This window comes from Aspergillus luchuensis, chromosome 5 (genome assembly GCF_016861625.1).
Source record: "Aspergillus luchuensis IFO 4308 DNA, chromosome 5, nearly complete sequence".
NCBI classification, from domain to species: Eukaryota; Fungi; Ascomycota; class Eurotiomycetes; order Eurotiales; family Aspergillaceae; genus Aspergillus; species Aspergillus luchuensis.
This window is the reverse complement of record NC_054853.1, coordinates 3,689,736-3,714,008: the sequence shown is the minus strand read 5'-3', so window position 1 is coordinate 3,714,008 and position 24,273 is coordinate 3,689,736. Positions and strand designations below refer to the sequence as shown.

At 50.9% G+C, this 24,273-nt stretch overlaps 7 protein-coding genes across 7 annotated transcripts; 3 read left to right on the top strand and 4 right to left on the bottom strand.

Annotated features, from left to right (window-relative positions):
- Positions 1–199: 199 nt before the first annotated feature.
- Positions 200–2,728, top strand: AKAW2_51194A (pentatricopeptide repeat protein; the record flags this gene model as incomplete). The annotated part of the gene is made up of 1 exon (XM_041691095.1): positions 200–2,728. One exon carries the CDS (start codon positions 200–202, stop codon positions 2,726–2,728), a length of 2,529 nt encoding a protein of 842 aa, XP_041544615.1.
- A 2,804-nt stretch (positions 2,729–5,532) lies between these two features.
- On the bottom strand, positions 5,533–7,804 carry AKAW2_51193S (KH domain-containing protein; the record flags this gene model as incomplete). Its single annotated transcript, XM_041691094.1, has 9 exons — positions 5,533–5,556; positions 5,625–6,153; positions 6,236–6,444; positions 6,547–6,711; positions 6,781–6,833; positions 6,917–6,938; positions 7,218–7,379; positions 7,451–7,530; positions 7,606–7,804. The coding sequence occupies 9 exons, from the start codon at positions 7,802–7,804 to the stop codon at positions 5,533–5,535; spliced, it is 1,443 nt and encodes a 480-aa protein (XP_041544614.1).
- Positions 7,805–8,669: 865 nt separating this feature from the next.
- On the top strand, positions 8,670–9,718 carry ILV6 (acetolactate synthase regulatory subunit; the record flags this gene model as incomplete). The annotated part of the gene is made up of 2 exons (XM_041691093.1): positions 8,670–9,469; positions 9,541–9,718. 2 exons carry the CDS (start codon positions 8,670–8,672, stop codon positions 9,716–9,718), a joined length of 978 nt encoding a protein of 325 aa, XP_041544613.1.
- A 446-nt stretch (positions 9,719–10,164) lies between these two features.
- On the bottom strand, positions 10,165–13,106 carry AKAW2_51191S (uncharacterized protein; the record flags this gene model as incomplete). The annotated part of the gene is made up of 5 exons (XM_041691092.1): positions 10,165–10,506; positions 10,672–10,853; positions 10,907–11,224; positions 11,274–12,230; positions 12,284–13,106. 5 exons carry the CDS (start codon positions 13,104–13,106, stop codon positions 10,165–10,167), a joined length of 2,622 nt encoding a protein of 873 aa, XP_041544612.1.
- Positions 13,107–14,255: 1,149 nt separating this feature from the next.
- On the top strand, positions 14,256–15,600 carry AKAW2_51190A (DUF3984 domain-containing protein; the record flags this gene model as incomplete). The annotated part of the gene is made up of 2 exons (XM_041691091.1): positions 14,256–14,261; positions 14,329–15,600. The coding sequence occupies 2 exons, from the start codon at positions 14,256–14,258 to the stop codon at positions 15,598–15,600; spliced, it is 1,278 nt and encodes a 425-aa protein (XP_041544611.1).
- A 1,606-nt stretch (positions 15,601–17,206) lies between these two features.
- On the bottom strand, positions 17,207–18,229 carry STS1 (cut8/STS1 family protein; the record flags this gene model as incomplete). Its single annotated transcript, XM_041691090.1, has 2 exons — positions 17,207–18,069; positions 18,151–18,229. 2 exons carry the CDS (start codon positions 18,227–18,229, stop codon positions 17,207–17,209), a joined length of 942 nt encoding a protein of 313 aa, XP_041544610.1.
- A 2,401-nt stretch (positions 18,230–20,630) lies between these two features.
- Positions 20,631–24,143, bottom strand: MTR4 (ATP-dependent RNA helicase MTR4; the record flags this gene model as incomplete). The annotated part of the gene is made up of 5 exons (XM_041691088.1): positions 20,631–20,811; positions 20,900–21,465; positions 21,522–22,117; positions 22,170–23,231; positions 23,285–24,143. The coding sequence occupies 5 exons, from the start codon at positions 24,141–24,143 to the stop codon at positions 20,631–20,633; spliced, it is 3,264 nt and encodes a 1,087-aa protein (XP_041544609.1).
- Between the last annotated feature and the right edge of the window lie 130 nt (positions 24,144–24,273).

Genomic DNA, 24,273 nt, shown 5'->3' with positions numbered 1-24,273 from the left:
TGTCTATCTACTGCTTCTCACGCCCTCCTACTTCTCCCCTCCCTCTTGCCCTTTGGGACGTCCTTCGTCCTTGTCCCCATCTTCTTTTTCGACTACTTCCTGTCACGCTTGAAGAGCTCTCGGGCCATTTCTCTTCAAGCTGCTCGAGATTTCCTCGGGACATGCAGGGCTGATCCAATGCCACGATGTCTGCCATCTCATGCCTCCTCCCAATAGGTACCAGAACTCGACCGACCTGCGACTTCTCCCCTCGCAGCGGTTGGATACGAGTCTCCCCTCCCGTCACACTTCGATGTCAAACTCCGAACCGTTCTCCTACAATGCCTCCTTCAGACGACTCAGTTCCAGACGTGCCCGCCCTACCGCGGCGTCGTTAGCAGACCTTTTTGTCAGCTCCCTGGTCATGGCAGGCTACTGCCATGAGCACACCCCTCGCGCTAGGGGGATCTCTACGATCTCCATGAAGAATCCAGGGAACAATGTCGCTCGATGGCAGGATCGGGGGTTGACACATCGCAGGCAATTGTCGTCGAAACATCGCCTGGACTGTCTAGGCACATCGACAGGGAGTCTGCATCGTTCAAGTGCACAACGGATGATAAATTCCGGTGTTGCGTTGAGAATTGAGGATGAGGATGGTGAAGGGAACTGCTATGCGAACAGCGCCTCAGCGAGATCTTCATTCGAAGATCGCTACCGAGGCGGGGGTACAGAATCAACATTACAGTCACATGGAGGATTGCGAGAGATGGATCTGGAGAAATTGAACAGCGAGCTACCAACAGCGGACACAGCATTAACTAGCGAAGATAATTCAACTGCGAGCGACAACGCCCCTGACGATGACAGGATTGGCCGTTTACCGGATTCGTCGAGCAAGTCGGAGAAATATCGCCATCATAAAAGAACAAGTCCAAGCAGGAAAGCATACACATCGACCTCACAATTATATCGAGCTGCCTTTGGTAGTTCACTCAACTGGAAACAGGCAGTTGATCTTGTTGCGAACGAGACACAGAAGGGACCGCCCTCAAACGAGGTATTTCCGACGGTAGACAAATCGCGGGATGCTTTGGAATACAAAACGGTTGAGGTATTTTTGGACGCTATGTGGAATGAGAGGATTTCAAACCATTACGTGTTTCGACTCTACCGAGATCTTCCCTCCCCCGGGGTTGCTTACCTGTCCAAACGCTCCAGAGGAGCACTCCTACGTCGGTTCGCCGATCCTCCAGATCGTCGTTGGGTGGATGCTCGTCGCTACCTTGCGTTGATAGAAGACATGGTCGCTGCCAAGCTTCCCATATCCCGCTCGCTCTGGAGTTCCGCTATACACCTTGCAGGACGAGCGTCTGGCAAAGTACGCAAGCAAGATGTGGTGAGGGCCATTGGACTATGGAAACAGATGGAATATCTGGCGCGTGTTAAGTCTGATGATGTCGTGTTCACCATTCTTTTCGATATCGCCATCAAAGCGAATCAGTTCACCGTCGCGGAACGACTCTTGGAGGAAATGAAGAAGCGTAATATTGAATTCCGGCGCTTCGGAAAGGTCTCCAAGCTCTACTATTGTGGTATGCAAGAGGATGTTGCTGGCATTCAAGAGACATTCAATGAATTTGTTTCGAGTGGTGAGATTGTTGACACGGTTGTAATGAATTGCCTCATGGCGTCATTCATTCGTGCCGGAGATGTGGACTCAGCGAAGCAGATATATGCGGAGATGCTTGAGGCCCAAGCAAAGTCCCAAGAGACAGGGGAACTAAGCATCGAGTCGAAGCATTCAAAAACACCGCATCTCACATCGGAGATGAACCTCTATCGGAGCAGAGTGAAGAAGCTGGGTCGAGTCCTGCAAGAATCCACCTCACTGAAAGAGATCATGCCTGAACACCATCGTGCGCTTCAGCAATCGCTTCACGCAATCCCTGACACTCGAACATTCCACATATTTCTTTCATTGCACGCTTACAAAACCGCTGACATCCATGGTTTCATGTCTGTCCTTGCAGACATGGAGAAAGTGTTCGTGGTTCCGCCGCGTGGTATGATATACCTCCTGCTTTTTGACGGATTCGCTCGCAACGGGCGAAACAAGAAGGGCTGGACGGCCGAACGGCTACGTGTAGCTTGGAAAACCTATCTGCGTGCTCTCTACGAGTCGAGGACGAGACTCATTGAAATGTACCGCAGCCAAAGTGGAAAGCATATCACAGAGATCCCGGTATTGAAGGCCCCCGCCGCCATGGAGATAGGCTGGCCAACGATTTCGCGAAAGCCAAGCGGACTGTACACTCCATTGCCTTTTGCTGGCACCGCTGCCAAGGAGTGTCGCGAGGCCCAGAACGAGGATCAGAGGGTGATGGGCCAGTTCGACGAGCGCAAAGGTGTCACCCATGCCAATGAAAGCATGGCTGCTCTCGAAGAAGATATTGACGTTGACGAATTGTTTCGACAGCAAGCTCAGGACCTGCAAAATGAGCTGCAAAATGAGCCGCAAGATTCGGAAGAAATCGAGCGCCGGATAGAGAATGGCGTCTTTCTTGGCCGTCGAATGGTCATCATCATTCTCCGCGCATTCGGCGCATGCTGCGGGCCAGAGGAGCTTATGAAGGTCTGGCTGCAGATTATACGGATCTGGCAGCCGGAGAAGCGCAAGGCGCTGGACGTCCTGGCTGCCAAGGAAGAGCTAGAGAGGCAGATGAACAGACTCCAAAGGCAATATTAGCCAATCATGGAGGGTTAGATGTGGGACGGTGATACGTGTACATTATAGACCTGTTATAGTAGTATATACCCTCAGGTTGAAGCCTGATAGCGGTGTTTTCAACGGCAACAGCTAAAGGCTGTCGCTTGTTATCCTGTACAGCGAACAAGCTTGTGTGTTATTAGTTATCTTTTCTTAAATGATATCATCAATAATGGATTCAAGAGTTGAGTCTAGAAATTCATTTCAAACTTGCCGATCTAGGGCGGTAGTATATAGTGCTATTGGCAATGGAGAGAGACTCCGCTCACTAAATCAGAATCCCATCTGCCTTCCTGATTAGGATCTCTATCGATATCACGTGGCATCGCGTATCGTACCTTCCCCGCGTCGCGTCTTCCAGCCGATGCCTCAATTCTCGATTTTAGGGGAATCTCCCAGCCTGTCCAGACATCTGTCGTGCTTCTAACGATGCTGCAGAAATGGGAAGTGGGAATTTCAAACATCGCAATGTGGATATAGACTTCTACCTCCGCCGCGTTTTCCGGAAGAAGTCCTTTCGGTATGTTCAAGCTGTCACCAGTTTCTATTAGACTACTCGACTTAAAAGAAACTATTGTATAGACCTCTTCAGCGTGAGGTGATCACGGCGGCCATCAACGGCCATGATGTGTTCCTGCAGGCAAATACTTCATTCGGGAAAAGCCTGTGCTTTCAACTACCTGCAGTCATAAGCCATGGCGGTTGGTCTACCTGCGTCTACCACTCGAAGATCTTCATCTTTTAGATTGTGTCTGACGATATCTTTAGTGACCGTTGTGATTAGCCCTTTGCTTGCTTTGATGGTCAGCCTGCACGATATCCACTCTCGAGCGGTACTAATATGTCGTGCAGACCGATCAAGTAAAAGCACTTCAAGCTTTAGGGGTTGCGGTAGCAACAATCAACTCGACGACTCCGATTGCTGAGAGACGTGTGATCTTGGACGACCTACTATCAGGTCATCCGAAAACCCGGCTTCTCTACGTGACACCAGAACTCTGTCAGACAGAAGGCTTTCGACGCAATCTACAGACTATCCACCGCCAGGGAGAACTGATTCGTGTTGCCATCGACGAAGCTCATTGCATTAGTGAATGGGGCCATGACTTCCGGCCGGCGTACAAAGAATTGAGCTGGTTTAAGCGAAGTTTGACGAATCCACCGATCCCAATCAGTGCGCTTACAGCAACTGCAACGCCTCGTGTTCGGGAAGATATCATCAAACTTCTTGGCTTGGACGCTTCCAAGCTAAAGATCTTTAACACTCCTTCTGCACGTCCAAACATTCATTACGAGATAAGGTACCTCGACGATTTTGCAAGCGACCCCACAGAGCCAGAAAACTTCCAGATCCACAACCTCGTCTCATGGCTCCAGTCTGTCCAGGCTCGCAGAGAGGCCGTCACTGGCTCTGCGCCCGCCACGCTTGCCCCGATATCTGGGATTATCTATGTGCCTCTCAGAACCGTATCCGATAAACTAGCCCCTGCTTTATCAGCAAGCTGGCCCGGCCGTATTCACGCTGTGGCTTACCACGCTGGTTTATCCTCTGAAGACCGTACGCGTATCCAGTCCGAATGGACATCATCTAAGTCATTCCCTAAGCATGCAGATAATAAGAACGAATCACCGGAACAACCGGCATTTTACATTATCGTCGCTACTACTGCATTCGGTATGGGCATCGATAGCCCACACGTCCGCTTCGTTGTTCATTGGAGTCCGCCGCGGAGCTTCGAAGGCTTCGTTCAAGAATCCGGTCGCGCAGGTCGCGACGGTCATGCCGCCGCATCCATTGTCTACTACAACACACAAGAGCGAGATAGGATTCTTGATCGTCTGCAACGAGACATTGAGAACGCTCGCAATCGCACTGGCGCGCACATGAGCAACCAGAACAGCAAGTCACAAACCACAGTTCAGAATCAGCTTGCTCGACTAGCTAGCTTTCAGAAGGTGATCAGCTACTGTGAGAATACCACAAGATGCAGGCATGACCTGATCAAGGATTTCTTTGGGGATTTCGAACTTGAGAAGATGGGTTCCCAAGTCCCTACATCGGGGATGAGAACTAATGGTTCCACTGATTCACCATGTGACTTTGCTTGTGACTTCTGCAAAGAAGGTTCTCACGCTCTTGCCCAGCGAAAGGCGAGAATGGCGCCCGAAAGCCACACAGACGACTTTGCCGACATGGACGTCCCGTGGTATATGCAAAAGATGTTTCCGGGGGTATTTTCCTGAGGTTGATCCTTAAAATTTGAGTATCTCTTATAGGTTTCATATATATTGCGACAAGAATTTTCAACGATACTGGGGTATAGATACTGGCCATCTTGCTGGTCGACCACTGACACGACTTGCTTGTCAAGCCAGCGTACGCGAAAGATACCAGTATTACGGTTCAATACCGTGTGGAATGATTTTTTATACCACCCCAAAGAAGAGGCGTGCACACATCCTACCAGAGCCAACGCAATGGGCAAACCAGATAATTCGCTAAGCAAAACAGCAAAGTTTCTTTTAGCTTCAGAAATGAGCGCAGATTTCCGGCTTTGCTCTACAGACTTTAGCAACACAGACCAAACCTCGGTCGAATAAGAACGAAAGAACGGACTAAAGGTACAGACAGCCTAGAGGCAGCTCGGTCGTCGATGGGGCTCACTGGCAGGCAGGTATATATTGCGCCTGCATAGAATCACCATTTCATACTCTTGAATAAGCATAGCCTTCTTTGATTCTCTGCTTTGGGCTACTGCTATGGCAGCTTCCCAAGCATCACCTCACAGTCCTGGAGGGGGAGGGACCTGAATCGAACAAAGCAGTTAATACTTAGGCTTGGCCACACAACATTAAATCGGCGGATTGTACTTACAGCACTATAGCTACCGCCGGGCGGTGGAGGTGGCGGAGAGCCCGATCCCGGAGGGGGAGGAGGGGGAGCCTCGCTGGCGGGAGGCGGCGGCGGCGGAGCGGGGCTCTGGGACTGTTGCTGTTGCTGTTGCTGCTGCTGCTGAGCAGCCGCCTGGTAGTACTGGTAGTAGGCAAGGTAATTCTGGTAACCGCCGTAGGCAGCATATGGGTCGGTTCCGTAGTATTGAGCATACTGGGCACTGTAGTCGGGAGTTCCGGTTCCCGAACCGCCAGCAGCACCGGCGGCTTGGGTCGACGGGCTGGCAGAGGTAGATGGCGAGTTCTGGTGATGGTTGCTACCATATCCGCCGCCGCCGCCACCACCGCCGTAACCTCCGCCGTAGTGATAGCGGTCTCCGCGCTGGCCGCCATAACCGCCGTAGCTGTGCTGGGGCGGGTTCTCCTTGAAACGCTGGTACTGTTCGCGGACGTTGGCTAGTAGATCCTCACACAGGGCCTTTGCACTCTGGACATCATTCGGGTCGGGACCACTGCAGAATGAAAGTAATAAGTATCGGTGCAAGCTGTTTCCGGTGCTGCAGGGACAGGAAGGGGTATAGATGCGTTACGTACGCTACGTGCAGGAACATCGGCTCATCGCTTTCCCTGCCAGTACTGGGCTCCATGAAACCAGAGCCACGGCCTTTGATTTGAACCTTGCAGCGAGTCTTCTGCTGGATGTGCTTCACGTAGGCACCGCCCTGTCCGACGACTTGAGCGCGAAGGTTGAAGCCAGGGATCGGTTCGAGATCGACAGGGATGCGCTCCTCGGGCCATTTACGCTGTATACCATTAGCTGTTTATAGACTTCTCTTTGGGGTGTTGAATCTGGAAAGGAAGGGACGGAGAGAGTAGCTGGTGCTGATATGGTGTGAAGGACGTACACGACCGTACTCATCGCGCTCTACTTGCTCGGGTTCGCGACGACGGAACCGGCGCTCATCAACCAGGTTGGGGAGTTCCTTTTTCATGAGATCGTCGATCAAGGCGACGGCCTTTTCGAGGCCTTCCTTGTTTGTGCTCGTTACGTGGAGATAGAGCGGGGGGTTCTGGGTGGAGGTTGCGTGTTAGTAATTCAGATAGTCTGAATCAACGGGGGAGTTGATATATGAACGTACCGCGGCGGTGGCCATGCTCTTATCGGGATAATAGTTTCCTCTCGTAGTGACATCTTAAAAAGAGAACAAAAATGATGAGCTTCCTTCTTGTAGTCAAACGTTTGATAATAATATGAATATGGAATGAAAGGCGTACCGGCGCCAGTTTCTTCTTTGATCTAAATGTCACGCAGCGGAGGTCAGCAGATGCAAATGAGGGCAAGTGTTGGGATGCTATTGCAAGATGTTGACTTGGGTGAGCTTTAGCCATAACCGCAAAACGAATCATTGGAGAAAAGAAAAAGGACAGGGGTAGAAGTAACGAGGCCAAAAACGAGCAAGCAAAACCAAGCAAGAAGGCGCATGGCGAACGACGGAAGCCAGCAGCTAGCTAGCTTGCGACAGGTTTTGGGCTTTGGGCCTGGGCAGGATCAGCGGATGTATATAGGAGTAATTACCATCTTCTGAGTAGAGCCTTTGGTCAGCGTGTAACGGTTGCGCAAGTCATTAATCTCAATATCCTTGATATAGTCTCCATCAGCAACGTAGATCTCTGCGTTCAACTTTCCAGATGCGTCGCCGCTGGCAGGTGAGCCGGATGTTGGTACGGGGCTTGCGGTCTAGGTAGTGGAAACCAGAGTCAGCATATTGTGTTATCATTTGCGTTGCGACCAGCCTGGGCGTTGCTTACCGAGCGAATTGGAGGGACGTCGACATGTTGAATGCCCTTCTTCGCTTGCAACTGGGCGTTGATCTTTGCCGCAGCGGCAGCTGTGTATGACTCCAACGTTAATTCTGCTGCTATACACGTTTCCTCTTGCCATTATCATGAAGGGACGAACGTACCAGCGGCGGCAGCGGGATCGGTCTTCTTCGCAGGGTCTGCGCTAGGGCTCCGAGGTTCACGACTGAGAGGGCTGCGAGCTCGAGTCGATTCGGACTGTCGCGACGAGGGAGACCGAGAGCGGCGGTCGAAGCGCGACGGGCGTCGCACTTCCGGCTCGGTCTGATCAAAACGAGAGCGTTTCGAGCGGCGATCGTCCATAGTATCGGCAATGTAGGAAGTGAGAGGTTGAGAGAAGGGAAAGGGATAAGTAACGTCTAAGGTGAAAATGAAGGGCGTGAGGCAAGGCAGCAAGGTAGGCTCCGAAAAGGCCAAGATAAACTTGCCAAAGACTTTCGCAGGCGGTGGAGTTTGGAACGATCCGCCCCGGTTTGGCCGCTAAAGAGGACTCGACTCGAGATAGTTTAGTGGCCCAGCGAAAAAGTAGCAGAAACTAAGCAAGAAATGGCCAGCCACGGGGGATGCCGAGCTGCCACTCCGGAGAACTTAGTAGCGGCCCTTTTTGCGCTTGGGAGCCAATAATAGGCCTAGTGTTTTAAGTGTGTGTAGTAAGTAGATAGTGTGCCCGTACTGACAGTACAGGGTCCTTTGGATCCAATATTTTCCTTTGGAGAGGTAGTAGGCAGGTAGATGAACACAACAAATCAATCGAACATTGCGTAAGATGCACTAAATGTATCTATAAGTTGATCAACTACCAAGTAGTAACCACTAGAAACAATAGAATCGATGAAGAAACGAAGATGCAAGAGCCCCGATCATGTGAGTTCACAATACCCAACTAACCCCAAAACAGCCAAGCGTACAAAACACTATCTACCAGTAGTTCAGTAACTATGTATGGTAAGTAATAAAAGTCGTCACGGGACAAACGAAATCCTTACCGCCGAGACTGAGTCAGCGCCCCGAGGTCGGAAGGCCGCCGCGTATAAAATGCAATGCGAAGTTCCAACACCTGCGGACTTTATTCTCCGCGACCCCAGAAAAGCCCTGCGAGGATCTCCGGACTTTGTTGCCTGCCACTTTTTCCCACAAAAGTGCAGGCCTTAATCCGTCGCCGGCGATCATGGCTTTCCGGCGTCCTTTGATGCTGTCGTCGACAGCATCAACGCCTTTCCTGTCCGTTGCGAGCCGTACCTCACGCCTGGGGGCAGCCTCCCGATTCAGCACCAGCACTCGGGTCTCTTCCTCCTCCAGCTCGACCTCCGCCCTCGCCTACAAGGCCCTTCATCGCCGGTCTCCCCTCCCTCTCCCCGTCAACGACGCCTCGCCTCAATGGGACGCCCCCACGGCCGTTTCGTCCATTCTCTACGAAACCCCTTCCGTCCCCACCAACCCTCCCAAGCGCCATATCCTGAACTGTCTGGTGCAGAACGAGCCCGGTGTCCTGTCCCGTGTGTCCGGTATCCTGGCCGCTCGTGGCTTCAACATCGACTCCCTCGTCGTCTGTAACACCGAAGTCGAGGATCTGTCTCGTATGACCATCGTCTTGCAGGGTCAGGATGGCGTCGTCGAGCAGGCTCGTCGTCAACTCGATGATCTCGTCCCTGTCTGGGCTGTCCTCGATTATACCGATTCCGCTCTGGTGCAGCGCGAGCTCCTCCTCGCCAAGGTCAGCATCTTGGGTCCCGAGTTTTTCGAGGAATTGCTGCAGCACCACCGCGAAATCACCACCCCCGGTGAGCAGACGGAAGGTCAGAAGGACAAGGCTGCGCAGGTTGCGAAGACCGAGTTCCACCCTCGTAATCTGCCCCATTCTCAGGCTTTGAGACACAAGCATGAGCATCTGGATGCGATTACCCGTCTCACTCATCAGTTCGGTGGAAAGGTGCTGGATATCAGTACTAACAACTGCATTGTTGAGGTGTAAGTTACCCGTCCCCATGAGTCATACATACAATTTCCCTGCTTCTCTTGATTCTGATGATATGATATAGCTCCGCCAAACCCTCCCGTATCGACTCCTTCATGAAGCTCATCGGCCCCTTCGGTGTCCTCGAATCCACCCGTACCGGTCTGATGGCTCTGCCCCGGTCTCCTCTCTTCGAGCCCAGCGAGGAGATCGAGAAGGACGCCGCTGACGTTGTTGACGCCAGCACCCTTCCCCCCGGTTAAATGTATTCGTCCGTGCGCTTTTACCTATCTATCTATATTATTATTATTATTATCTATATCCCGCAATGTAAAAAGCACAACCACAATGTACTTCATCCGTTTCCTTTTGCAGAACCTTTTAAGTTCTACCTAATAATATGTTGTAAATTCTCGCATTCAATGATTGGCTCGTACTCGGTGCAGAGTTGCAATTCATATGAATCTTGCGTTACTGTGACTACAAATAGCATTGCTTTCCGTTGAAATCCAATAATACTCAATTCTGTATTGAAAATGAGTCATCCGTATCCTAGCGAACAGTCCAGTAAACCAAGTAAGAAACAGCCTAATTACCCCAACGTCAAAACGCCTGTTCTATTATTCCTAACGCCGGTTCAGATTGGATGAGAAATGATTCAAGCCCGCTTATGAAAACCAATAACCCAAAAGAGCAATAGAATAGACTCCTAAAGTTTGACTCGCGCCTTGATACTCTTGCCATGATAAAACACTATATCCCGATAGTGTTGAATCTGAACGCCGACCTTCGCCACGGCATCTAATCCAAGAGTGCCTCCCAGCGCCTTCTTTAGCGCATCATAGCCAATACCGCCGAGGTTTAAGTCCACGGGCAGCCGGGGTGTGACTGAGATACCCGGTGGCACGGGGAACGGCACACGGTAGTCGATGGTGCCAACTTCCTCGTCGCCTTCGTAGAACGCCTGCGCGTGAACCGAAGTGATGTCAATGGTGGTGTTAGGAAACGGTGAGGACAGTGTGAACTCGGCCGTGGAAGACCAGAGGTGCATCTAGTAGCAGCACTCACGCAAGTTAGTCTTCCTCTTGTCTTGAACGGAGCGCGTGCTCCGTGGATGAATAAATGCCTCGTCATGGTTATGTTTATGATAAAGTGATGAATGTGTGCTTGTTTATATGCCATGTTCTGAGACGATATCTATGAAAGTAGATAATACCGTAGCTCCTTGGATGAACCCTTTCTGGTCATCATCAGGGTCGTCCCCGGCACCCGGGGCATGAGGCACGGGTACCCGAGGAATCTGGATCTCGAGCCCTAATTTCGACAGCGCCTTCCCGAGTTTGGGTAGTCCCGGGATGGTTCCCTCATGTGTCCGTACTGTAACAGTTGTGTTGTATCCTGCGACTATGGTTAGGAATCGGAGGTGGAAGAAGAGGCTCTCTCGAGCTTACCTGAAATATACTTGGAGAGCAGCTCCCGGCCAGCAGCGACGCCAGTCTCCCCATCCAAAACAAGTGGGCTCCATGTGAGGTCCACGGGGAGACCATCATTGGCGCCCGGGGTAATGGTAAGATCCTTTGCCGTGATATGTCCGACTCTAGAACCATTGAACAGAAGCAGGAAATCTACCGATGGCACGAATGCTGAGTACGGCGAGGGATTGGTCACGTTGACCAGAGCCTTCACCAGCAGAGACGAGGCAGTAGTAGTTCCGAGCTCTACCGATGCAATATGCGGGCTAAATTCGTCCAAAGAGCCTCCGTATGGGGCTACAGAAAGTCAGTCGATAGGCAAGGGTGTCAGCTAGATACGACTTACGCTTAACCACAATCTCACCCTGCGCGGGTATCTCACGAACAGCAAAAGTGCCCAGCCCCGTGGTGACTTCGGCATCTACACTGGCGGCAACATCTAGCTTGACCCGTTTCCCTTGGAAAATCAAGTCTTGAAGAACGTCAGTCAAAACATCTTCATCCGTCACTTCAAGCGGCGCTTTCTTGATCCCGAAGTCGACGTATAGCGCTGGTGAGCCATCAACATCATCGAGCAGAGTCGAGTTGGCAGCCTGCCATTTCCGTAAGTTCAGGATCCCGAGCTTATTGCCGCCGTAATACACGTCAGCAGTAGCCCGGACCCTGGGGACATCCAACTGAAGTCCCAATTCTTTCGGCAGCCCAATGAGCACTTTCACCAACGCAGATACCGTCGGTTGTGATTCGGGAGAATCGGGTTCCGCAAAGGGATCTGGCAGGGTGAAATGCACGTCCGACATTGTGAAGTTCCTGACGAGATTGTCAAGGGCATGCCCAGTGAAACTGAGCGGCACCGTCACACTTTTGAGAATATCTACCACCCATCCAGGAGTAGCTAGAGAAGGCGGGTCCGCTCCACGGACATAGACAGTGGTTCCATCTCCATGAATATAGCTCTTGACTAGGAAATCCAGAGGGGAGCCCTTCATCCCTGGACACACTCTGGTCAAGTCCTCAGAGAGTCCTTGGATTACGCCAGCGACATCAACTGATGTTGGCTGGCCAGGAGTAACCGGAAACCCGCGAGTCGTAGCAGCGGCTACCCGAATTGGGGCATCACCTGGAGAGCAATTCGGGACCAGTACTTCGAACCCCAGTGGAGGAATATTCACTGCGAATGGTGAATCAAACTGAACAGCGGCTGAGGCATCAATTGCCATTGCGCCTTGCTGTCCTGGGTCTTCCGCATCATGGACGTTAAGATTCGTGATGTTGACAGCGGGCAAAGAAGGAAAGTCACCCTCTATAGTCCGAGTTAGGAGCATATACAACGAATGGGAACCATGTGGAACCAACCTTCAATGGTGAGGGAGTCGGAAAGGAGCTGCTGGCCCAGGCTGAGGAATCCCGACTTGATATCAAGGGTTGCTGTTCCTCTGACCGTCAGCTTCTCGAGCTTCCCATTCAACCAATCCAATGCCACGTTGTGAATTCCCTCGAAGTCCCCAGGCACAAAGTCTGCCAAGAAATTGACGTGGTTTACATGACCATTCTGAATGTTGACCTTGACGGAAGGCAGGTTGGCCGTGCCTAGAAGAACGTTCCCATACTCTGGGAGATATAGTTCGACTTCCGACTGGCCGGATTCGGCCTCCCTTCCGATCCAAGTGACAAAACGACCAATGTCCCGCACTGGTTTCTTGTGTACGCGCCGCGCATCGAGCACCACGTCCCCTTGTATCCGAGCTTGAAGGCCATCTGCAGTGGCTGATTCAATCGAGACATTGGTGGGCTTAAAAACCACCGCCTCCTTGGCGTATTCCTTGACGGCCGCTGGGGCGATAAAGGCGAAAATGAGGATGGCGACTACAGCAGCCACAGTAAGGAGAGCACAGAAGATGGGCCATCGTATACGTCCACGGCGTTTCTTGAGCGTCCCACTGGAGGATGAGAGACTTCGAGGTCGGACAGACGACGGCCTCCTGGAGCCGGTCCCGCCATATCCCAGGAGATCGTCATCGTGACGGACTAGGAGAGGGGTGGATTCAGAAGATAGCTCATACGGACCCGGCTCCGAATCTGGGGGATGGGAAGCTTTGCCAATGGACGTTGGGGAGCGATGAGGCGAGATAGGTCGTGGCTCTTGCTCTATCAGAGGCCGGCTTGCCTCCTCAGCCATGGTGGCTGGGCGCTAGGGAGCGGGGAGAAGATCGGGGTTGGAGAACGACAGAATGGGCACACTCCGAAGAGCAACTAGAGAGATGAAGACGAGTTGTGGCAAGTTGGATGAAAGTGAGTGCTTGGCAGAGGGGAGGGGGGTTAATCGGAGGAAATAAATACGTAGCGGGAAGGCAAGAGAGAGAGAGGCAATGATGGGCTGAGGGAATGGCGTTGGAAGGAGTGACAAGTTGACAGGGCAGAGTGATTGGGTACGTGGAGAGCATCCCGGCCAGTCCAGTCCAGTCCGGGCTGATCGTCAACGTAAGTAAGGCTGGTCCGGGCGGTGTGGGGATGGCATGGCATTCATTCACTTTTCTCCCCATCATTTATCAGGAAGTCAAGGTGAGGCAGATTCTTACTAACTCATCAAATGATTCGATGATCTGCTGGAATCGGTAAGCCCCAGATCTTGTTGCTGCCCTACTCGGAGATTTTTCTGAATCATACTGGGATTATCCAGGCAACCCGATTTACTTGGTCGAGTCCCAACCAAATGCGGGCCAGTAAGTAGTACATACCACTTCGCGTCACTATAAATACTATACTGTCACGAGCTGCTTGGTAGGGGATTATATACTTATTTTATCAGTGTGGATTTGAAGTCAAATAAACTACCTTCAGAGTGGAGCCCTGATGTTCATGATTAATCTCAATAGATTGCATAAGCCGGAGTAGTGCGGTACTAGATACTAGTCAACAACAGATAGCAGCGACCAGTTAAGATAGATATTGGATGACGAGTCACTAACGCCCTTTCCATCCAACCATGCTTTGCCTCAATTAAGCTTATAATTAGTGAACCTGTAAGCAAGAGATCAATGGATATCTTTTCAAGATCACCCCCCAAAAGGTTGTTGGAGTCAAGTCATCCGGAAATCATGAAATTTGAATGCCCGCATTTTCACATGCCATTCCGCGCACGGGCGCCCCCTTCAAGCTCCAGCCGAAGGTGGTTCGATCTTCTCCTCCAACCCCGACGATCATCACGATCTGGGTTTAATAGCCCATTGTGCCCTCTCTCCATCTTCATCAATCTTCCCACCTCATTTGTCTCGAATACTTCCCCGCAAAAAATCTTCCGGTGACCCCGTGTGGTCCTAACGCCTTCATGGATGTGAGTGAACCCTTGCCCCCCAGATCCACCCACACCCACTCACTAAACTTTCCCCATCAAACATCAGTCTTCACAATCTCAAGGCGGGTTTCGATCACGCCGTTCATATCCCGCCTTACACCATGTATCTCTATCTCCGCTAAACCCTCGATTCCCCATCGACGACGACGACGATACCGATGCCCCAGACTACTTCTCTCCTCGCCACGAAATCCCCGGCACCCCCAGCGCAACCAGGACCTCGTATCTCTCTAGTTTCTCCGTCCCCGGAACCCCAGGCGTCCTATCCCACTCTCACTCCCGTAGCGGGTCCCGCGTTCGTCGCCATTCCCGAAGCAAGAGCTCCACTCGCATCCATTCCAGCGATACCAATCTACAGTCCCGGAGCGTGGCCAGTCCACTCCATCACCAGCAGAATGAAGAGCTCCGCCGGAGCAGAACACGCTCCTCCCGGCGTCACCCCGATGCCGCCGCCCACCATCACAATCCCGATACAGAATGGATGCTCCGTGCAGGCATTGCCCTCGCATCCTCGACCCGCGAAGAAAAGGGTCAAAGCTGGCTCGTGAAACGACAAAGCTCAACCAGCCTCGTCTCAGACAGCCATCAAATCGATCTAGACAGCCAGCAGCAGCAGCAACAGTCATGGGCCTCACGAAACAGCACCCGTCGTTCTCGATCCGGCATATCCACGCCTGCCGCCTACTCTCGTCGAGCCTCTCGCTCAGGCCCAACAAGCCGCAGATCCAGCAGACCCGACCTGGCCATGACCAGTCTCGACATAACCCGGTTTTCCAGCAGACAAGAAAACCCCACTACGACCAGCAGCAGTGGCCTTCACACCCCCATCGAAGAACAAGCCCGTCACATGCTCCCCGATTTCGTGGACGAGCGCATCCGCGCCGAGATGGCAAACATAGCCGACGAAGAAGATGAAGAAGAAGAAGACAACCTCAGCTTCACAACCACCTCGGACTCTCTCCTCGCCTCCGAAGACGAAATCGACGAACAAGAATTCCAGCGTCTCACCCGTGAACGAGGCTTCGGACTAGGCAGCTGGATCGACCGAATGGTAGAATGGACCTTATTCGGTGTCGACGACTGGCCACTCTCCACAACGACAGCAACCACCGCTCCACCGGCAGTAATATCAGGAGGGGCCATCAATCACGACCTTCAGTCTCTCATGCACGACAATATCCATTCCCAAGAAACAGACACCATATCCATAGCCACAGAGTCAGACATCGCTTCCATAAGCGAAGAGAAACCCGGAACTCGCGGCGGGTGGGAAGATGCCGGGTGGTTGTTCAGGATTGTGAAACGGGCATTGTCATGAACGGAAAAAGGAAAAACGAAACATAACAGGACTAATTTCAATACTTTTTAGTTCCATATTTATTGTCTATCTTATCTAAACCATGGATGGATCCCCTCTCTTCCTCGGGAAAATACAATCACCACTAATAGCAAGGTATATATATATATATATATATATATATATATTCAAAATATATGAATAGGGCAACCAATTACATCAATCAAGTAGTAGTAAGCATAATCACTGAAGCTGCCTATGTAAGTACTTACCTAAGTAAATAAGTACAAGGATTAGTTAGTTACTACTTACTACATGTTGCATTCATCAATCCCTGATTTCTCATCATGCACGACGGTCTGCGAACACGTAAGTGCATACGTAGACCACCCTCCATGCTGACATGGCCAGTGCCAGAGTTTCATTCGTGGTTAGCCGTACCGGCGGGTTGACTGGTTGATAAGAGTAGGAGTGTACTAGTAAATTACGTAGCTATGGATGATGGTTGTTCACAATGTCTGTTTCATTGAAAGTTGCTACTGAAGGTATCAATACCGGTTGTGGACGGAGTTAAGGTCTGTCGGTCGGTGGGATAAACAAGTATGCTTCAATACTGGTAGTAATAGCAATAGTATTAGTTTTCAGTTGTTTAGGTAGATATGGGTATATAATGCGATTGCTTATTCTAATTTCAATTTATGTACTAGTAGCATACAAGTAACCCCATAAGTTGTTGTATTACCGTTGCATGAATGTTGACGATGGCGTGGGCCTGATTCGAAGACGCATGTGTACCCTTGGTTCTACTGAGCTGCTGGTGAGGCAGGATATATTTCTGCAGTGCGAGGTGGGTTTCCCAATTGTGGAACATTAGCAGGAGGATGAATGATCAGAGCACAAGGATGTAACGAGAGTATCAGTTGGTTGATAACCCGAGACGGCTCGGGAGGGTTGGTTCTCGTGGTATTGTGACTATCTGGACAATGATGCTCCCTTTTGTTCTTATGCTTTACTGACATGTAGTGTAACCCGTCCCACCAAATGAAAGAGGCCTCCCAAAACCCGAAGAAGAATATACCTGACACCAGTGATATTAAGGGGAAAATAGTAAAGGGTATACAAGATAGGGCAAAGACAAGGAAAATGCAGCTAGGCTGAAAGAATGAAGCGGTTTTTTTCCACAGCGGTTCGAGTATATATCGCCGAGACAGAAGAAGAACACATGAAGTGGAAGGAAATGATGATCGAAAGGAATGAAAGAATGTACCATGCTCGGCTGTGACAATGCAGGATCATGGTGCAATTTTGGGACGAAATGAAGGATCCTGGGCCTTGATCTGACAATCTAGAAATCATGGGGTTGGCGTCCAGAGATATGACACAAAAAGGGAAATAGGGAAATAAAACGAAAAAGAATATGTTTGCTTGCACACAGTAAACGCCAAGCTGACCCTCAACTCTAGTTCATGCAGTAGGTAGTCGTGATCGTATCATACGTGGACGTGCACGGTCGAGGATTCGGACAGAGCCCTGAAGATTTGAAGGGCGGGTGAGAGTGTCGCGAAATTGATGTGATGGTTGGAAATGAGGATAAAGGCGGATTGCGGTTGTCGATGGCTGACCGGATTCACCATGGCCCAACCTTGACGGGGGTGCCGAGCCCGTATGTGCCCGACAGGAGTTGCTCCCGGATGGACCCAAGGTCATTGCCGCCTGGGCTTCCATAACCTTGGGCGTCCGGTCTGTGCATCCATCCTAAACTGGAACCCAGCTCGTTGACGGCTGCCTGCAGTTTACCGCCCGAGTTGTGATTGTGCTTCGCCAACTTCTGATCCCAACCACCGTACTGTAACTGAATTCCCCCTCCACGCTTAGCTGCTTCCCGAATCACCAAAATCCAAGCCTTGCAGATCTCGTCGTATGCGGAATCCCGCTCGAGGTTGTTCTGTGGTGTACTCCAACGGGGCAATGCGTGAATTATGTCGGTCGCACCATCCAGGTAACTCAGAGAAACAGACGACTGCGTCTCGTGAGGCGGTAAGAAGTGTGGAGTGAAGTCGCTCAAAGCATCTAGAAGATTTCCCAGTGGTTGTCGGACACGATTGTATGCATAATCTGATTCGGAGTTGCCACCGAGTGGGAACGACGACTGCAGGGCGGATTCGTAATGTCGAAGGACTTGAAGGGCAGATGCCACACTGGGTCGAGGTGCTGTGTGGACTACTTCATCAACCAAACCTGGATGACGCTCACACACAGTCCGGAGGATGCCCCGAAGAGCGTCTGTGTCCAAGGTCTCCAGCAGTCGGGGGAGAGCGAGAGGCCGCCCGCTGACATTTGGACGAGCACGCTTGATGTTTCGGTTTACTGGGAGGGTTCTCGGAGTCAAGGCGGGAGAGTTGGTAGGTGACGCTGACATTCGACCATCGTGATCATTCTCATCGTCGGCTTTCCGTTTGCGGTTGTTGGGAGTGTGAATGGGAGTAGACACTGATATCAGTCAGTCATCAAAGGTCATATAACAAGGGAGTCATCATCGACTGCACTGGAGGAAGATGGGGCAAGACTTACTTGGACGGGAGGGAGAAGGACGGGAGTATTCGTAAAAGTGATGAGGAGGCACAGGTGGTGTAGCCACCAAGCTGTTCATGATGACCACAAACAGCTGGATGGCAAAGGGAGAGGGAGGGGAGGGAGAGAGGTAGCGAGAAATGACGGGGGGGAAAGCAGAGATGGAGGGACCAAAGGTCAGCCAGGAGCACGAGGGAAAATATCAAAGGGAGGAAGGATAAGGAAAGCGAACAAGCAAGGGAAAGACGGAGTGCAGGATGGAGGATGAAGGGGAGACTTTCTGAAGTGGTGGGGAAAGAGAGAGAAAGACTGAGCGAGAAGCGGTGGACAGGCGGGTTGCGGGAGGCAACGCGGGCCTGAGATGCATTTCCCGCGGATCCATGACTCTGACTTGAAAGTCTGTGACTGCTCTTTCTCCTTTACCCTTTACCCACTTGCCTCGATGTGATCCACCCATTTCCACCTTGGAATCCTACCCTCTTCCTCCCTCCTGATTTGTGGCAAATAAAACCATATTATCCCAGGCTCTGCGCCTGCTGCATCTAACCTGGCCCTGCTCTGCACCACTTACAGCTCCCCAAGGTCCGCATGACCCCAACTCATCAAGCGTCAACTCTAAAACCGTCCGATAAACGGAGCATCTTGTCAATGACTGAAACAGTCAACCGGACTGTTCCACCGCGTGGCCGTCTTGGGATACGGAACCAACCATTTATCAATATCCCCTGATGCTACCATCATTTCCATATTTTCATGTTTGCTCATCCAAGCTCGCAAATATCCTTTCAACATGCTGTGCTTCTCGAAAAAGGTTACATGCTAACCCTGTGACGCTGTTGTGACTATGTCTACGTCTGCAGTCTCAAATTTCTGCCACCCCGGATTAACATTCATCTGCACTCCTTACCCCAGAGCAGGAATGATCCTCAAGCTGTAACCTAGTCAACCTTGCAGATAACGAACCCTGGGGGTCTTGGTTTAGTGGAACATTGAACTAACGTTGTCCAGCTACCCTGGTATCCGGAACTGGGTCTTATCAACACTGCTCGGGTTTAGTTCTGCTGCCTCCTTAGTCTGCATATATGTCTATACGTCATTGGAACTAAGTCAACGCCTGGCTAAAAGATTAATCCAACTACGAACTCATATATCCTGAACCCAGAAGATCCCGGGGCGGGCTTACGGTCCAACGCCATGAAACTTCCTAGTAACTTCCAGCGAAACGCCTCATTTGCAGTAATCAGCAATGAAAAGGTGCTCGTCTGAAACATATTCCCGTTGAACACAGCATCATGGTAACCTCGCCGTATTCCAGACATTCTCATTGAACTATCCCCAAGCCACTCGGTTGACAGGTAGGCGATGGACAGGTCTGACACTTGCTCGTGTCTGGACTATTGGTCTGGGGTTATCTTTCAACCATCTGAGACCGTGTCAGGTCGTAGCAGGTCCAAGAAAATTCCGATGGCTTACTGCTGCAAACGACAACACCGAAAGCATAGACCCTCTGGCTCTGGACTATCTGACATATGATCAACCATTTGTAGAATTGTATCACTTAGTCCAGGTATATTCTTCATATGAAAATAAAGAATAAGACCGAACCCACACAATAGCACAGCCAATCTCAAAAGAACCACAAGAAACAATATTGCGCCTCCACCCAACACGCATAGTAAACACGCATATTAGCACCAACCTTCCCTATCTTACACACTTGAGACGAAGTAGAGCTCCCAATCAACCAACCCATAATCCCAATCAAAACCAAGCCAACGCCCAGCAGCGTCAAGCACCGACAACCCTGATCCAAACACAAAGAAAACATACATACACTGCAACATTACCGAATCTTTCTATTTCCCCAGTCATTCGTACGACAAATACAGACCGGGGGTAAGATTACCGGTCGTTGGCTTCATTTTAAATGGACCATGTCTGAGTCTGAGGGTGTCATTGGGGTGCCTAAACACCACCACTCCTCACTTATATGTATGCATGGAGCAGCAACGGAGCCGATTTCTGGGAACGGGGTTGCGTTTGAAGACGGATAAAATGTATTCTGCAATAAAATGTGACACTATGTGGCATGGGTACTACTGGGTACTAGTCTAGATAGATGGAAGTGAATGATGATGATGGATATGAAGCCTAACTGAAACTGTCGCTTCTTGATGTAGTCTAGAAATATTGTTGTGTACATCTGATGGGGCTCAGGTAACAGAAAGCAAGTAGGAAAAGTAAAATGAAAAACGGAATGAGATATCTCATTTACAGATAGGAAAAAAAAAAGTAACGAACAACAAAGCCAAATCCTTTTTGGGAAGCCTGACGCCAGAAAAATGCGACCACCCAGACATACCGCGCAAACCATCCTTTACAACAGAGGTGATGATGATGATAAATGAGGAGGACAAAACTGACCCAAGGGAGAAGATAGATAGATACAAGAACTACTAATGATAGGTAGCAGCAGTACCTTAGAGATACAAGGACTGGGCAGCGACAATGTCCCTGCGCACCTTGGTCAAGGCTGTCTCGAATTTACCCTCCAAATCTTCGCTTCCCATGACCTTGGCTGCCTGCGCCATCTGTCGGAGACACTCTTCCAATCGGCGGAAGACGCGAATCAAACTGCCTTCGTAGACGTCGGTCATTTTGCTGCATTAGGGAGAAAAAGAACCAGTCAGCAATCTAATACTACCACGGAAAAGAAAGACGGCCGCGAATGGTGGACATTAAAACTTACCAGATGTCAGCAAAAGACTTGCCGTTCGCCCATTCGAAGATGACCTCCATCAACTCCCAGTGGAAACCTTGCACGTATTCCTCCTCGTTGACCGCCAACTTGGACTCCTGGGAGACCTTGGCGACGATCCGAGCCTGCGCTTGGATCTCCCTGAGGGGCTTCGCGAGGTCATCCCGTGTCAGAGCAGGGGTCTCCTTGGTCTTCTCTTCAAAGACGAAGACGCTCAGGGCAGATGCCACTTGCTCTGGCGTAAGGTTATTGAAGAAACCGTTGAAGAGAAGTTCACTGAGCATCAACTCGTCACCTGTACTAATTTCACAGGCAACGCGCGCCTTCAGTTGTACAACTTCGGCCTCATTGATAAATCCGAATCGACGAAGCACACGCTTACGGCATTTCAATTCTTCGAGTTGCATGATTGCCATAGCCTCCGAGATCTTCTTCTTGGTCTCCTTGATCTTGTTTCCCAAATCCACCTTCTCGGAGTACTGATTGTATAGTTCGGGTAAACGTGGCGACTCGTGCAGGGGATTGGAGAGAAGACGGGACTCCAGAACCTCGATTTTCTACAACGTCGATTAGCCAACAGTGTCACTTCTTTTGTGAAGTACTGGATACTTACCCTGAGCGTCTTTTTGAACTCGTCATCCTTGATACCCATGTTCTCAATAGGATCAAGAGTGGCAATGCCATCCGGGAAGCGCTTCTTCACTTCCTCCAGGGTGTTCTTCAGGTTGTTCCGTGTGTCATTTGGCTTCAAGTCTTTGGGAAGACGGAGGCAGACATGCGCAATGCTCTGGATACAGCTGAGAACGACTGGCACGACCTCCATGCGGGATTTTTCATCCTCCTTGGGTGGTCTGACGCCAGCTGGTAGGTCCTCGAATGATTTGGTGCCCACGGAATCTCCGTCGGCAATGTTGAGGAGCACATCAACAACATGTTTCTGATGATCGTTGTACTCTTCAGTCGCATTCTTCGGTGGCTTGCGATGCTTCCAATTGACAACGATACCCCACCCAAATTCCATGTCCTTGTGCTTAATTTGAACCAAACGCCCGGGCGTCATGTATGACAGGCAATGCTCGGGATGGCTCATCACTGCTTGGACATCATCGCCGAATTTGCGGAGCTGTTTACGCAGATCGTAGTACTCGCGGATGGTTCCTTCGTCGGGAATGTTGAGATTGGCACGCTTCTCCTCCATCTCCGTAAGTTCTATAGCACAGTTAGTAAGCGACATGCGATAAAGCTGGGTGTAAGGACGCACGTTTCTCAAGCTCTGCGACACCGGCGGTGTTCTGGAATTGGTAGAAACACTTCTCCAACATGAACTCAGGTGAGATGCCTTCTACACGCATGAGGTTAAGAATCATGTTGTAACCCAAGTGGAAAGCCGAATTAAGTCGATCCTGTTCACCACGAACAATTTCCTTCGCCACGGCGGGGTCCATCTCCTCACCGACCATCATGATAACGATACCGCGATCATCAAGACCTCTTCGACCAGCACGGCCAGACATCTGGATAAACTCTGAAGGTGTGACCCAACGCTGGCTGAAGCCGTCGAATTTCCGAACGCTTGTGAAGACGACAGTTCTCGCAGGCATGTTAAGACCAATGGAGAACGTCTCAGTGGCGAAGAGTACCTTGATCAGACCTTCCTGGAAAAGAATCTCAATCGTTTCCTTGAGGATAGGGAGCAGACCAGAGTGATGGACGCCAATACCCCTGCGAAGAAGAGGCAAGATATTCTGGATCTGGGGCAATCCCCTGTCCTCCTCGGACAACATTTCGATCGCGCTGTCAAAGACCTTCTGAACCATCTCTTTCTCAGAATCGTCGTTGAAGGCTAAGTTCTTCATTTGCAGAGCACAGCTCTCACATTCGCGCTTGCTGAAACTGAAGACAATGACAGGGTTCAGGTTCTTGAGCATGACCATCTTCACAATCTTGAAAATATCGCTCTTTTCCTGGGTGCCACCCTTGTTCAATCTCTTGTCCTTGCCCTTTCCTTTCCGCTTGGCCATCGCATCTGACGGGTCGTCGCCCCTCTTGTCGGCGATACTGCTCATGGCCTTCTGGAAATTCTCCTCACGGAATACTCCCTTCTCATCCACAACAAGATGCATACCTTCCGATCCATTGGGGAAGAAGTAGTGTTGTAGTGGCGTCGGCCGGAAATCGGTATAGACGACGTGGCAGGGTTGGTTGTGCATCTTCGTTACCCATTCGGCGAATTGCATAGCGTTTGGGATGGTGGCAGACAAGAATACATATCGAACCTTGTCGGGCAACAAGATAATGGTTTCCTCCCAGACAACACCTCTGACTATAGCGTAAATCAGTATCCAGTAAACTAAGGCGGAGATCGATTAGACATACTCGCATCACGCATATAGTGGATTTCATCGAAAATGACCCAGGCAACTTCGCGCATAATCTCAGAACCCCGGTAGAGCATGGACCGCAAAATCTCAGTGGTCATGACCAGGCAAGTGGCTGTTGGGTTGATGGTAACATCTCCAGTCATCAAGCCCGCATCTCCAAATTCCTCGGCAAACTCTCGGTACTTCTGGTTACTCAAAGCCTTGATCGGACTCGTATAGATGACTCTCTGATTGTTCTTCAAACATTGCGCAATGGCGTACTCGGCGACCACGGTTTTTCCGGCACTAGTATGAGCGGAAACCAAGACACTTTCTTCTCTCTGGATCGATGCAATCGCGACTTGCTGGAAAGGATCCAAAGTGAATGGCCACACTCTGGCTGGGGTCTCCGGCGGCTTGTGTTCGGAAATGGGCACGTATGGGTACTTCGGCGGGATGGCGACCTGATGCCGCACCTGGTGGGACAACTTGACAGAGGTAGAATCGTTGACGCCTTGAAAGCCTGCCGATCCCGCGACTTCGCGCTCCTGCTCCGTCTCGAATGAGTCCGCTACCACAGGCTCCGGTTCCTTCTCGAGGCGCGGGCGTTTCGCATCCGGTTGTTCATTGTTGTCGGCGGCGGGGCTTTCTTCGTCCTCCTTCGCTTCTTCGACTTCTTCTTCGACGGCAGGCGCATCTGTGATCTCAATATCCTCAGGGGTTTCCGTAGGGTTTTCCGTAGCAGCACCGTCCTCCTTCACGTCGCCATTGACCTGTCGCTTCTTGCTCTTGTCTTTCTTCGCTCGTTTGGGAGCTCCGTCCGCAGGCCTAACGGCCTGAGGCTGGTCCTCGAAGACGTCGAAAAGCTCATCCATCGTCGACAGTCTGCCACAAAGGACGCGGGAACGCAAACTGGCCTGGACGGGTGGTTGACGTTCTGCACCGTCTCACAGAAGAGCGATCGCACCGAGAAATTTCAATGAACCCGTGAAGGGAAGCGGCGTG